The sequence below is a fragment of the Gymnodraco acuticeps genome, unplaced genomic scaffold (assembly GCF_902827175.1).
Source record: "Gymnodraco acuticeps unplaced genomic scaffold, fGymAcu1.1, whole genome shotgun sequence".
NCBI classification, from domain to species: domain Eukaryota; kingdom Metazoa; phylum Chordata; class Actinopteri; order Perciformes; family Bathydraconidae; genus Gymnodraco; species Gymnodraco acuticeps.
In genome coordinates this window covers 2488488-2502603 of record NW_022990023.1, presented here as the reverse complement: position 1 = coordinate 2502603, position 14116 = coordinate 2488488, and the positions used below count along the sequence as shown (strand labels likewise).

Below are 14116 nucleotides of genomic sequence, written 5' to 3'. Positions count from 1 at the left end.
TCAGAATAATAAATATAATATTACATGTTTTATAATTATGTATGCATGAATGTGTTTTCAAACCAGGTAAAGGTGCAGCTACTTACGTTGTGTACTGCAGGGTAGCTGTTGAATTTACTCCAGGTGTAACTAAAGTCTTATTTAAGTGTTGATTAAATATTTCACATCATTATTCCAAATCTGTAAAGTAATTAAATGTATCTTCTTAGTTACTTTATACCACTGGATATAAACACGAATGGATCATGTACACGTGGCAGTCACAAACAACATGTCTTTTTTTGATAGACAATTATTATTGCAATCTTTTAAAGTGCATGTTGCTGTTTCCGCTTAATGTTTCTAAATCATTCATACATCATGTATCAATGACTGATATGACATAATATGATAAGGGCAGAAAACACATGCACCGCTCTCCCTGGTTCAGCCTCTTTCTCCGTGCGTCCTTACACTCGTTATTACGACTGTAAGCGGCAGGCAACATGGCAGCCTCCATAGAGAGCGTTTGTGTAACATAGCCGGAGTTTGGTACATTTTCAAAGGATTTTGATCTTATTTTCTTCTGATATCATTCCGGAAATCAAACAAAAGACCTTCGTCTACTGCCAAATACATCGTAAGTGTAATACAACACGTGATTTGGCCTTTTCAACGGACCTAAACATCACTAAATAAGTGTTAGTTATAGCTAACATAGGAATTGATGTGCCAATGTTCTTTAGATTAATGTCAGATATATCTGTGTTACACACTGTACATGCTGTCATATTTAGAGTTGTGACTTATCAGAATAAGAGTATATTCTGTCCTTGAGCTGTTGGGTTTAAACGTTTTTTTTTTAGCAAATGTGAAAATACATTTAGCAGCCGTATATTTACAAGGCAAGGTATCATAAATAGTTGTAACCTGTCAGACCTAATGCAACATAAACACTTCTAAATGAACAATCTCAGCATATGCTAAAACAATCTTAACATGGATGTCTATGCACTTTTTATAACAACCAAGTACATTATTGAATGCATGACTTTAAAGTTTTACATATAAAAATGATTTTCACTATTGAGTAACTTAAATTCAGTTTTTTCCCTGAATCCTTAAGTCATCATGATTCATGTCTGCATTTTTGACCACCTAACACTCTCTCTACAGGTCCCACATGTTGACAAAGAAGCTCCCCCCCCTGCAGAGGTTCCTGTCACTGGTTTCCAGACGTGCGAGTCATGCCGCCCGACAGCAGTATGATGTCATTGTTGTGGGTGGGGGTCACGCAGGGACCGAGGCGGCGGCGGCAGCAGCCCGAGTGGGAGCTGAGACCCTGCTGGTCTCACAGAAAATACAAACCATTGGTGAGAAAAAGACAGTGTTCTCTTAACAAAAGAGCGTATTTTTATTTGATTGCAAACTTTTTTCCACCAAAATATGTCCCATGTCTTCCTCCCAGGTGCCCTGTCCTGTAACCCCTCTCTGGGTGGAGTGGGGAAGGGTCAGCTGGTGAGGGAGGTGGACGCTCTGGACGGGCTGTGTGGTCGAGCAGGAGACTGGGCTGGGATCCACTTCTCCATCCTGAATCGTAGTAAAGGCCCCGCTGTGTGGGGCCCGAGGGCCCAGCTGGACCGGCAGCGTTACCGCACATTTATTCAGGTATCAGATGAGGTTTACATTTTCTCTTTGGAAGAATGAATATTTGTCTGTGATGCCTCTAACTTTGTGTCTGCTGTTTGTCCTTCAGTCGGAGCTGCTGTCCACCCCCAGGCTGACGGTGTTGGAGGGCTCAGTGGAGGAGCTGCTGTTATCAGAAACAAACCCAGAGGAGCCCGGAACACACCGAGTCACAGGGATACGTTTGGGTGAGGAGCAGATATTTACCATATATTTGTATCCCACACTTGACCCCCTAATAAGGACTGTAATCACAGGTGTATTCCTGTTTTTCATTTCACCCTAAATGTGTCATCATGGTTTCGTTTTTAACTTTGTGCTCATTATGTTGCGTTGGTTTTTTTTTATGACCAACTTTCCCGAATAGAGATACTTAAAGAAGATGACTGGAATGGTCATGGTTTTGCAGAAGTTTGATTTCTGCAACAAACAAAAAAAGAAGCAGTTTAATCACAGGCTATTCTACCAAACACTGAGACAGACACACCATCGTCTTCCATTCATTCTTTTTTTTTACATTTTTTACATTTACAACTTGTAAATGTCATCCTCAATCGGGTTCTCTTTCTCTATGCAATAATTGTATATGTAGAAATTCTGAATGGCATTTTTTTTATAGAGAATCTGGAGTTTGTTTGACATTTATTATCAAACAAATGTATCATCCTATTAAAAACACTTTTTGGATATATTTGAATAAGTTAATGATCGTGCACTTCCTTCTACATCTTCACAGCAAACGAAGGCACACCAATCTCAGCCAGCTCTGTGATTCTTACTACTGGAACCTTCTTGTCTGGCTCGCTCTTCGTGGGCCAGAGCGAGTCCCCCGGGGGTCGGATAGGCGACGCTCCATCGAGCGCTGGGCTGTCCCACACACTGAGGGAGAGGCTGGGGCTGAGGGTCGGCAGACTGAGGACCGGGACCCCTCCCAGGATTCTGAAGGATTCTGTCGACCTCTCCCTGGCTCACCTTCATCCCCCGGACAGTCACCCCACTCCGTTCAGCTTCCTGAATACACACACACGCTGCAAGGTAACGCTTGGATTATTTCTGGTGACTACCTGCACTGGATATGGTCCACTATGGAGCTTTGCGAATTATTTCTAATCTTTCTTGCCACTGTTCTCTTGATGATGGGTTTGGATGGTCTGCCTTGTCCACCTGCAGACTCAAACCATTGGCTAATTTTTATTTAAGGCTTATCTTGGCCTGCTTCTTTATTACCTTTGGAAGGATATTTTCCTTAAGTCTGTACTGAACAGGGAAACATTTTAATTTAAGTTTCAGAACCACCTGAATCTTCTGGAGTTAGTGTCAGTGGAGGAATGATTCTTAACTAATTGGAAGCACACCCATCCAGGCAGATGTTTCAAATGTCTTCCGAAACCTTAAAATGAGTTCTGTAACTTAATTTCAATGTTTTATATTCGTTTTTATGTCTGCAGCCGTGTTATTTTTGTCACTGCCAATGTCTTGGCCATGACACTCAGTCAGTCCTTTATTCCGGGATAAATGTAGTTCAGGAATTGATTACTGTTTTTAGCAATAGCAGTCTACAAGAGGAATTCTTACATATCCTTATAATTGCAGGAAAACAAAATTATTAATTTTGTTTTCCTTTTGAAACATAACACTTCTTCAGCCTGAGGAACAGCTGCCTTGCTACCTGACCCATACTACTCCTGGTGTAGAGAGAGTGGTGAAGGAGAGTCTTCATCTCAACTGTCACATTCAGCAAGACGCCAAGGGTCCCAGGTACACACACACACACACACAACATTGTACACAGTGTGTTCTGAAACCAAGTGTACCAACCTGAGTCCCCCCCCTCTCGCAGATACTGCCCCTCCATCGAGTCGCGAGTGGTTCGCTTCCCAGGCAGACAGCACCAGGTGTGGCTGGAGCCTGAAGGGTTGACCTCTGACCTTTTGTACCCTCAGGGTCTGTCTATGACCATGCCCCCCGACATTCAGCTTCGCCTCATCAGAGAAATCCCTCCCCTGCACAGAGCTGAGATTCACACGCCTGGTACACTGCCTGAATCCTGTTTGATCTGCATAGCAACCATAGATTTACAGCACATTTAAAAGTTATTGTGTTCCCTGAATGTTTCTTATATTTGTGTCTTTTCCAGGTTATGGTGTGCAGTATGACTTTGTGTGTCCCACTCAGCTGAGCCCCGCCCTGCAAGTGAAAAGCACCCAGGGGCTGTTCCTGGCCGGACAGATTAACGGAACAACGGGGTACGAGGAAGCCGCCGCACAGGTAGCTGCTTTTGTTTTTGATCAATATGTTCAGAAATTAAAGCTGAGGTAGGCAGTCATTTTTGGGGCGAATTCAAATAAACGTTAGACTCCTAAAACTAGACTCCTGCACCTCTGCTTTTAGGCTTTAGAAAATATATCCTGTTACGAAAGCCTTTGGCCAATCACAGGTTATTTCAGAGAAAATAGGCTTCCTATGGTCTGCTCTACTTATACAGAGGAGCATGCACGTCTCATCGTTAAAAACCTGATACAACGGCGAAATATCCTGCAGGAAAAGTTGCTATTACAGCGTTTGCAACAACTGTATAAACTGCAGAGCAATGACCTAAAAGAAGACGCATCCAAAAAACAGTCTGATAAAATCGGCAAAGCATTTCTGATATCAAGAGAAAAACGCTTATTTTAGTGGTTGTATTCGTTAAAGCGTGCTGCACCATAAACCCTCTTTTAATTACCCTTAAACAGATTTCCACACTTTTTGAAACCTTGTTCCTGTCTGTGCAGGGCCTGTGGGCGGGGGTGAACGCTGCCCGCTCTGCACTCTCCATGCCTACAGTGGCATTGTCTCGGACAGAGAGTTATATTGGAGTTCTCATTGATGATCTGGTGAGTCGAGGCGTTACAGAGCCGTACCGCATGTTCACCAGCAGGGCTGAGTATCGAACCTCTCTGAGGCCGGACAACGCTGACCTCCGCCTCACTCTGAAAGGTACGCATAGTTTGTAAGACTTTATTTGTTTTACAGACACAGAACAGAATGACTTGTACCTTCTGTCTTTTAGTTTTTAACACCTCTTATTAACGTTTTCCTGTTTCAGGGTTTGAGGAGGTGGGATGTGTGTCTCCTTTGCGCTACCAGGAGGCTGTGAGAGTGAGGGACAGTCTGCAGGAGGCTCAGGCAGCTCTGCAGACCCTCAGTATGTCCAACCCCAAGTGGAGGAAAGCGCTGCCCGACATGCGTATGAGTGAAACCAAGAGCACCCTACTGACGTGAGTAACAAATATGTGGAATCCACATTGAAATGGACAAAATCTAACGTTTAGGATACAGTGAAGTAGTTTGATCCTTACTCTGGGGCTTATTTTTCAGCGGTATGGACGTGCTGCAGTACAAATACGTGACCTTTGAAATGATGTCATCTGCCTTCCCAGAAAGCCTTTCACGTCATATGGAATTTGCCCAAAGGCTCAAGATTGAAGGTAAAAACTAACTTTGACATCAGGAAAACTTCTGCCTTGATGGATCAGTTCTCCATTATCATTGCCTCAAAACGTTGCTGTTCTTTCGAGCTACCATCATACATGTCATTAGTTCTCACTAAAACATCTCCTCTGTTGTTCAGCTGTGTACAAGCCTCACTGTGACCTCCAGAAGAAAGAGATTGAGCGGATTCAGAAGGAGGAGAACATGTCTCTCCCTCAGGACATAGACTATTTAACTGTGCCAGTGTCTATGTCTCAGGAAGTCAGAGAGGTTTTGGACAGAGTTCGACCCAGCACTGTGAGTACAGTGCATTTGTTGCTTGACATTTTTATAATTTGAAAGACCAGAAAAAAAACGTTTGGGGTTATATTTAATATGAATTAATACTCTGTTTTCTTTTTGTCCAGTTGGGTGCTGCAACACGTTTAGAAGGTATGACTCCGGCTGCGATCGTCCATCTCTTGAACTACGTCCGCAACGCAGCACAGAGGGAGAGAAGAACCCAAAGACACCAAAAGGAAGAGAGAGAGCGGGAGATGTGTGCAAAAGAGGCGTCTTAACCTCAGTGAAATAATGACTCAGGAAATGTTTTGTAAAAATGTATTTCTGAAAATGTACAAAATAAATTAATCTTTTTCTTTTTCTTTAGATAGACATTTCTTTATATTGTTAAAAAAATAAAACAGTGTAACAAGAAAATAACACACTCTTTCATATACAATTTTGCTAAGGAGCCTTCAAAACCTCGAAAGCTACCTAGTTAGGAAATCTAATCTTGTTAGTAACATTACTGTGAACAGCGTTAAACTCCAAGTGACCTACTCAGCATCACTGCCATTAATAACAATATTCCCGTCCAGCTCAGAAGTGCCTCGAGTGAAGAAACCGAATGGAAACTTCCAGTTAGGCTGTGGCAAGCCCCTGGGGGGTTCTGGGTAAAGTGTAGTGTCGACAAACGTCACCTCAGTGGTTAGAATGATAGAGGGCGACAAAGGACACTGAAAAAAAGATGAGGAGGGTTTTTAGACATTGTCATAGAGCTGAAACATGCTGGGTTGAGTGTTTGTCCCTACTTTGAAACGTTGACACTGGAAGAGGTATTTAGCCCCCAGGATGTATTTCTGGGGAAGGTCTAGGAGACCCTGGCGCGCCCACAGCACTTGGATGGCGAGAGAGTTGGGGAGGACGCAGCCGGATTCACACGTTTCCTGACACAGAGAATACAAATAATGACTGAGGTTTCAGATAACCCAATAACATCACACTCAAAGTTGCAAGACTCTCTAGAATACTTTAAATTCCTGAAACAGCTGTACCTCTAGGCTGACGGGACACTCCTGGGCGATTACTCTCGTCCAGTCGGGCTGGGAGCCAAAATTCATGGCGATCACATCAGGAGCTGCAGGTCCCTGCAAGAGCCCGTAAATCTGGGAACGCAGCTCTGAGCAGTTACTAGACGCCGGGGAACTAAACAAAGGGAGTGAAATGATCAAGGAAAGATTAAAGAAAAACCCATTATTGCGTCTTTATAATCTTTAATGCCAGGACTTATTTCCAGCAACTGCAACTATTCTAAAATATAAAGCAATATTGTGTGCTCACCTGAACGTGCAGCCAGTGATGGAGTTGTGTGTGAAGAGGACAGGGGCTCGGCTGTCAGGGTCGGAGGAACACGACCCACTCTGTGACGCCCACAATGTGGTCAGCTAAATCACCGTCAAGGAAATATATTGTATATTGACTCAAATCTAACAGGATAAACTAAGTCAACTTGGAAAGAGGGGAACAGTCGACAAGGCATGAAACTTAAAATGTTAATGAAAGTGAAAAATAATTTGTGGATATGCCCAGTGGGTTCTTCCTTAGCCCATGCTGAACCCTTGCACTAAGTTTAATACAAATTGAGTCAGTTTTTGGGATATTATTGCTGACAAACTAACACATCACTTTCATGGCAGAGGCAGTCATTTTAAGAGAGGTTCAAGATTTTGTTAGTAAGGATACAGGCTTCACTTCTCCATCAAAGCGACCAATGACAGGAGATCCCACTCTGAGTCCGACTGCAGAGGTCGGATCTCCCTGAGTGGGGCTGGGCGAAGCGAGCTGGAAGAGAGAAATGGCTTTAGTGAAAGAGTTGGAATCCTTAGTTCCTTAAGAGATGAAACCTGTGGCTTTGAAGGCTACCTTGAACTGCACCGAGTGCGTCTGCAGCAGCGACTGATTTGGATCCGCATCAGCTAAGACTACGTTCACTGTCGCATACGTCACTTCCCCTCTGCCTGTGTATCCTATGACAATCTCCACCTAGTCAGAACAAAGGACGATTGATTGGTTTAGTCAATTGTTGTGGAGGGGGCTGAAAAGAATCACAATTTGGACTATACTCACATTTTTTACCACATTGACACAGGAGCTGTTTTGTTCACTTGGTGCAGGCCATTCAGACAGTGGAGTCACTGGGATCTGAAACAAGAATGAGTGCAGCACCGAACTTTAAATTCTGTTTACTCTTGGTGTAAAATATTTTTATTTTAATCGCACACTGTACTCTACATGATGATAACTTTCAAAAATCAACACAAGAGGTCATACTCGATAGTTAAGGATACCTAGAAATGTACTATAGATTAAAGATGTTAGTATACTAGAATAAAGAAATACTGTTTCATTCTAAAGGCCCTGACACACCAAGCAGTCACCAGAGAACTCGCCGATTCAACATGTTGAATCGGCCGTGCGTCGGCCATGAAAGGCCAAATAAGGCTTGTCACGGCCGACGGTGCGGGACACACCAAATTGAGTTTGGGCGACAGGGCACGCTTCGTCGTCCGACTAACGAAAACGGCCGATTTCGGCCTGGTGTGTCAGGGCCTTAAGACTACTGTATAATGAAATGCAGGAATAATCCCCAAATGCTAGCGTTGGCAGTTGATTTTGTAAGCTGTATGTTAATTCACTTCATGTGTTTGAAGTGCAAAAGAAAAGTGTGCCTGCTAATATCACGTATGGATCGGTGCTGTATGTAAAATCAGTCACTTACCAGAAAGTCTGAAACTTGTTCTGTCTCGACAATTGGGGTCTGTAATAAAAAAGTATTTACGTTATCTGCTGCAAAATTCTCACAAATAATTGTCTACACAAAAGCATGTTGTGCACGCAGTGTGACCTTGATCAGATTAAGGTCGGAGAAGTAAGAGCGGGCGTTGAGAGTTGCGTCTGTGGTGCAGGACTGAGGAGTCAACATGCGAGTGCAAGACAGCGACACAGACCTCATGAACTCTGCAAGAAGAGGAAAACAGAAGAAGAAAGAAATGGTGCTCAATATTGTTTGGATGTAAAGGCACACTTTACCACACATCAAATGTTGGGAATAGTGAATGTTATCAAAATCATAAACATATTAGGATCCCTATTAGCACTAGCATGAGCATTGGCATTAGCATGAGATTGTTGTGAACTTACTTGCAGGATTGCGGCTGATACAGAATGCAGACGCTGCCCCTGGAGAGGGCTGACGAAGGAAACCCCGCGCGGGCGAGTTAGATAAATATGTCTGGATAACATCATCCACCTACAAATGTGGGGTGAAGAGTTTTATTAAAGATACACTCCTTAATTAAGTTCTATTCATGTATACACGTTTGTTACTTTGAATACTTTAGATACAATATTGTGAGCAGAAAAACGTCATATCTGTAGTGTTTACCCTGTAGAATCCTCTGCTGTAGCTGATGGTTAAAGGTGCTGGTGGGGAGAAGTGGTACGAGTCCCCTAAAGGAGGAAGCTGCTGTGGAGCTGGGAGGGACTGGGGGGATTTATCTGTTGGTTCGATGTAGATTTTTAACAGCATCAGAGGACGGTACATACAAGTTGCTTATAGATAGTCTTACAAAATAGGCTGCAACATAATTAGTTATTCTCCTGGTGACAGCAGTGTTTATGGTTACTCTAAATCCTTTAACATTAATATACTGTTATACCATCTACGTACCTTCAGGCCGGACACAAAACAAGGAGTCCGTCACAGTGACAAGAGACGTATTCACGTTAGCCCTGAACATCAGCCATTTCTCAATGCAAACTCCTGATCTGTAAAATAAAATAAAAACTCTTTAAATGCTATAAATAAGTGCTTTATGTGCTATGGCTTTAGTGCATGTGCAAAAGACTTACATGGCTTTCTGAGGACATCCGGTGAAGACGGTACTCAAGTTCGCAATCCCACAGTCAACTGTATCACAACAGCAGCCGATGTCACAGAAATCAGGGGTTAAATCACAGAGACAACCTGGATAAGAACAAAGACTTGTGTTATTCAGGACAACTGCAGTTGAGTATACAATTACAGAGACACAGGTTTAAAAAGAGTACACCAAAAGACAGTATAACCCTTCAGTCCACAGAGTTTATTGTATGAGCACTTTAGTTGTAAAAAATAGGGAATTAAACAAGGATTGTGGCAATTAATCCTATTGGAATAATATAAGATCTAATTACACTTACACTTAAATGAATACTACACTGAACAAAAATATAAATGCAACACTTTTGTTTTTGCTCCCATTTTTCATGAGACGAACTCAAAGATCTAAAACATTTTCTTTATACACAAAATAACCATTTCTCTCAAATATTGTTCACAAATGTGATAGTGAGCACTTCTCCTTTGACGAGATAATCCATCCCACCTCATAGGTGTGGCATATCAAGATGCTGATTAGACAGCATGATTATTGCACAGGTGTGCCTTAGGCTGGCCACAATAAAAGGCCACTCTGAAGCGTGCATTTTTGCTTTATTGGGGGGGTCTGGGGGGGTCCGAAAACCAGGCAGTATCTGGTGTGACCACCATTTGCCTCACGCAGTGCAACACATCTCCTTCGCATAGAGTTGATCAGGTTGTTGATTGTGGCCTGTGGAATGTTGGTCCACTCCTCTTCAATGGCTGTGCCAAGTTGCTGGATATTGGCAGGAACTGGAACACGCTGTCGTATACGCCGATTCAGAGCATCCCAATCATGCTCAATGGGTGACATGTCCGGTGAGTATGCTGGCCATGCAAGAACTGGGATGTTTTCAGCCTCCAGGAATTGTGTACAGATCCTTGCAACATGGGGCCGTGCATTATCATGCTGCAACATGAGGTGATGGTCGTGGATGAATGGCACCACAATGGGCCTCAGGATCTCGTCACGGTATCTCTGTGCATTCACAATGCCATCAATAAAATGCACCTGTGTTCGTCGTCCATAACATACGCCTGCCCATACCATAACCCCACCACCACGGGCCACTCGATTCACAACATTGACATCAGAAAACCGCTCACCCACATGACGCCACACACGCTGCAGTGCATGACATTAAGCTAATTTACAGATGGCCCTGAGCCCAATAGAGATTGCCCTGAAAAAACACACACTTCAGGTTAGAATATCACACGTAGCTATTTTAATTACCTCTCAAACTACCTAAACTAGTTATAGATATGTTTAGTTTTACTGTCGGGTCACTCATTACTGGATCCGCGAGCTGCATGATACTGGCATAATAGATTGCCCGATCGGGCAACCAGCAGGTGAGGCTTCATTGCCCGAGCTAAATACTAGATGGCCCCGGGCCATCGGGCAGTCCTTAATGTCGAGCCCTGCGCTGTCTGCCATCTGCCCCGAACAGTGAAAACCGGGATTCATCCGTGAAGAGAACACCTCTCCAACGTGCCAGACGCCATCGAATGTGAGCATTTGCCCACTCAAGTCGGTTACGACGACGAACCGGAGTCAGGTCGAGACCCCGATGAGGACGACGAGCATGCAGATGAGCTTCCCTGAGACGGTTTTCTGACAGTTTGTGCAGGAATTCGTTGGTTATGCAAACCGATTGTTGCAGCAGCTGTCAGAGTGGCTGGTCTCAGACGATCTTGGAGGTGAACATGCTGGATGTGGAGGTCCTGGGCTGGTGTGGTTACACGTGGTCTGCGGTTGTGAGGCCGGTTGGATGTACTGCCAAATTCTCTGAAACGCCTTTGGAGACGGCTTATGGTAGAGAAATGAACATTCAATTCACGGGCAACAGCTCTGGTGGACATTCCTGCTGTCAACATGCCAATTGCACGCTTCCTCAAAACGTGCGACATCTGTGGCATTGTGCTGTGTGATAAAACTGAACATTTTAGAGTGGCCTTTTATTGTGGCCAGCCTAAGGCACACCTGTGCAATAATCATGCTGTCTAATCAGCATCTTGATATGCCACACCTGTGAGGTGGGATGGATTATCTCGGCAGAGGAGAAGTGCTCACTATCACAGATTTTTTCAGATTTGTGAACAATATTTGAGATAAATGGTTATTTTGTGTATATAGAATTTTTTTTAGATCTTTGAGTTCATCTCATGAAAAATGGGAGCAAAAATAAAAGTGTTGCATTTATATTTTTGTTCAGTGTAATATATGTACAACAAGCTTAATAATGAATCGTCTATTAAGATCTGAGACATTGTTAGTGAATAGTTTCACACAGCAAGTATTACAGTACAGTAGGCAACTGAAAAAATACAAGATTTATAAGTAACAGTCGGTGTTCAAAATCTTACTCAAGTACAAAAGTAACAGCATCAAAATGCACCAAAAGTACTGTTTATGCAAAATGACCAATTTCAAAATAGTATGTAGTATATTACTGGACTATGTTAAGGGATGCATTATTGTGAATATCACTTTAATGTTGATTCAGGGAATGTGGAGCTATAATTACTTTGTATTCTGATGGGGAGATTAGCCTAGAATAATGTATGAGATACTTTTGTACTTGTGTAGTAGTAACATTTGAATTGCAGAACTTTTACTTTTAACAGAGTATTCCTACTCTCTGGTACTTCTACTTTTACTTAAGTTCACTTCTCCCACCTCTGAACAAATATATTGGAGTTAAAAAAAGTACAAAACTCCCTCAGGATGTAGTGGAGTAGAAGTATGAAGAAACTAAATTGTAATTAGTTACAGGACCTGATAATATAATATGAAGAATACAAGAGGTAGGTGTGAGTTACCCTCTGAAGAGAGCAGGGGCTGGACGGTGGTTACAGGAGGACCTCCAGTGACCACAGCGGGGCTCTCAGTGACCACAGCGGGGCTTTCAGTGACCATAGAGGGGTTTTCAGTGTCCCCAGCCGGGCTTTCAGTCGGAGTCATGGGGTCCGGGGTGACCGCCTCGGTGGTGGAGACCCCTGTGAAGTCATCCGGCGCTTTACGACCCGGAGCAGGGGTCTCTGAACTGAACGACCCCCCACCTGTAGGGCTGGGGGTAACGGTTGAAGTGACCCCCGGGTCTGTGGCCGCGTGAGCCGAACGTCCACACAACACTACCGAAAATATCAGAACTAACGGACACCACCGGCGGGGATTCATTTCTACTCAAAGAGACACAGGAAATCTGATATAATGTTTACTTTACAGTTAGCTGGAGGTATTTCTCCTACATCGCTCGTTACAACTTCACATCCATGAAGTCTTACAGTAAATTATAATAACTTTGAAATAAATAAACTATTCAGGAAACCTGGATGCATTTAGCTTAACATTGCTACACAAGCTTCTTGTTACCAAGGAAGTAGTCACGGCAACTTCCGGTTCTGAAAACGCTACCGTAAATAATGTAAGAGAAGACATGTATTTGTCCAAGTTCTTTATTTTCATAAGCACACAACAATACTATTAAATATGCTTTTTAATCACCCAAGTTAAACCAAATAGAGAATATATGACATTAAATAGGGTAGGCCTTAGTTAAGATAGGCCAAAACGCATACAGAAATTAATTTCTGGCACATAACATTGCACATCAGTGAATGTAAACATGATATTAAATGTAGGCTATATAGATCATGGTAGACATTTTGGATTTAATGTACACGGTAATGTAGGTAATGTATGAGAAATATATACACAGAGTTGTAAAATGTATTGGAAATCAGTAATTACAATATAAAAAGGGGAAATGATAGTAGGGTGACAGCATGAAACATGTAATCATCAAAAATGTTGATGACAAAAAAAGTAGCCCTGTGTACAACCAAATAAATATATTTTGAACCTTTTCGATGGAAATTAATTTACCCAAATTTGTGTCTTAAAACTTAATCTTCTAAAGAAAATGGTTACCCTGACAGTTTAACATCAACATACCAACAACCAATGTCTAATCAGATTACCTGGTCATTGTTGTTTTGGTGTAAATCCTGATCCTTATCGTGGGTAACGGTTGCCTTCAAATGCCAAATACAACCTAGTGAGATACTTTTTCTTTGAGTTAATGAATCTGGCCCGGCCTGAGCACTGGGCTACATGCCTAAGTACATGTGAGGGAAGTTTAAGGAGATTAAACCACATTCCGGACATTTGACCTTCAAATTAAACAGATTAAGACTATTTCTACAAAGCTTCCAAAATTATTGTTGGGTAATTTTTGTGATCTATGACACTGTGAATAATTAAGTTGATATCTTGACATCACTGTTATTCCTCACAAGTAACTTAGTATATCTCAGTGCTCTTCAAGGGGATAATCATCACCCTGCTAGGCTTGGAGACCGCAGTGAATGCCAATGCGAAGTGAAAAAAGTGTTCCTCGAGAAAACCATTATATTTGTTATCTTTGGATTTGTTTTTAGACATCCCATTTTAGATAAATACACATATAAACTTATTGAGAATTGAAAATATGAACGTGACATTTTTAATCTAAGTGAAATAATAGAATAAATACTATATTAGCTCACAAAGTTAGAAGATAAATCAATCTCCAGATATTATAAAAAATGCTCTTAAATGTATTGTAGAGGCTAAAGCAACGCTTTAAGCCTCTGAGGATCCGCTTGGTGGGTGTAATTGACGCACACCTTGTTTGCTGCCGAATAAAAGTCAGAACCAACGTTTCCAGTTCGAAATAGTCCATTTATTTCCCTTTTTTACTGGTTTCT

The 14116-nt window shown here is 42.3% G+C and overlaps 2 protein-coding genes across 2 annotated transcripts; one reads left to right on the top strand and one right to left on the bottom strand.

Annotated features, from left to right (window-relative positions):
• The first annotated feature begins 445 nt into the window (after positions 1 to 445).
• mto1 (mitochondrial tRNA translation optimization 1) lies at positions 446 to 5785 on the top strand. The gene is made up of 13 exons (XM_034214616.1): positions 446 to 619; positions 1156 to 1352; positions 1448 to 1647; positions 1736 to 1853; positions 2402 to 2700; positions 3311 to 3423; positions 3506 to 3696; positions 3803 to 3933; positions 4440 to 4644; positions 4754 to 4925; positions 5026 to 5135; positions 5279 to 5436; positions 5547 to 5785. Exons 2-13 carry the CDS (start codon positions 1163 to 1165, stop codon positions 5697 to 5699), a joined length of 2040 nt encoding a protein of 679 aa, XP_034070507.1. The 5' UTR covers positions 446 to 619; positions 1156 to 1162; the 3' UTR covers positions 5700 to 5785.
• On the bottom strand, positions 5784 to 12730 carry LOC117544996 (tectonic-3-like). Its single transcript, XM_034214628.1, has 14 exons — positions 12188 to 12730; positions 9313 to 9427; positions 9131 to 9228; positions 8846 to 8958; positions 8602 to 8710; positions 8306 to 8418; positions 8180 to 8218; positions 7528 to 7602; positions 7324 to 7443; positions 7144 to 7242; positions 6742 to 6845; positions 6456 to 6606; positions 6213 to 6347; positions 5784 to 6137 (listed from the first exon to the last, which is right to left on the bottom strand). Exons 1-14 carry the CDS (start codon positions 12543 to 12545, stop codon positions 5958 to 5960), a joined length of 1809 nt encoding a protein of 602 aa, XP_034070519.1. The 5' UTR covers positions 12546 to 12730; the 3' UTR covers positions 5784 to 5957.
• Between the last annotated feature and the right edge of the window lie 1386 nt (positions 12731 to 14116).

What these genes read in the sequence shown, in the direction of transcription:
- LOC117544996 (XM_034214628.1), bottom strand. Translation starts at nt 12,545, where the DNA reads ATGAATCCCCGCCGGTGGTGTCCGTTAGTTCTGATATTTTCGGTAGTG. An exon ending in TTGATGGAGAAGTGAAGCCT is followed by an intron (nt 6,846 to 7,143) that starts GTATCCTTACTA and finishes ACGGTGATTTAG; the next exon opens with CTGACCACATTGTGGGCGTC. An exon ending in AGTGTCCCGTCAGCCTAGAG is followed by an intron (nt 6,348 to 6,455) that starts GTACAGCTGTTT and finishes TCTCTGTGTCAG; the next exon opens with GAAACGTGTGAATCCGGCTG.
- mto1 (XM_034214616.1), top strand. Translation starts at nt 1,163, where the DNA reads ATGTTGACAAAGAAGCTCCCCCCCCTGCAGAGGTTCCTGTCACTGGTT. An exon ending in AGTCACAGGGATACGTTTGG is followed by an intron (nt 1,854 to 2,401) that starts GTGAGGAGCAGA and finishes ACATCTTCACAG; the next exon opens with CAAACGAAGGCACACCAATC. An exon ending in ACGAGGAAGCCGCCGCACAG is followed by an intron (nt 3,934 to 4,439) that starts GTAGCTGCTTTT and finishes CTGTCTGTGCAG; the next exon opens with GGCCTGTGGGCGGGGGTGAA.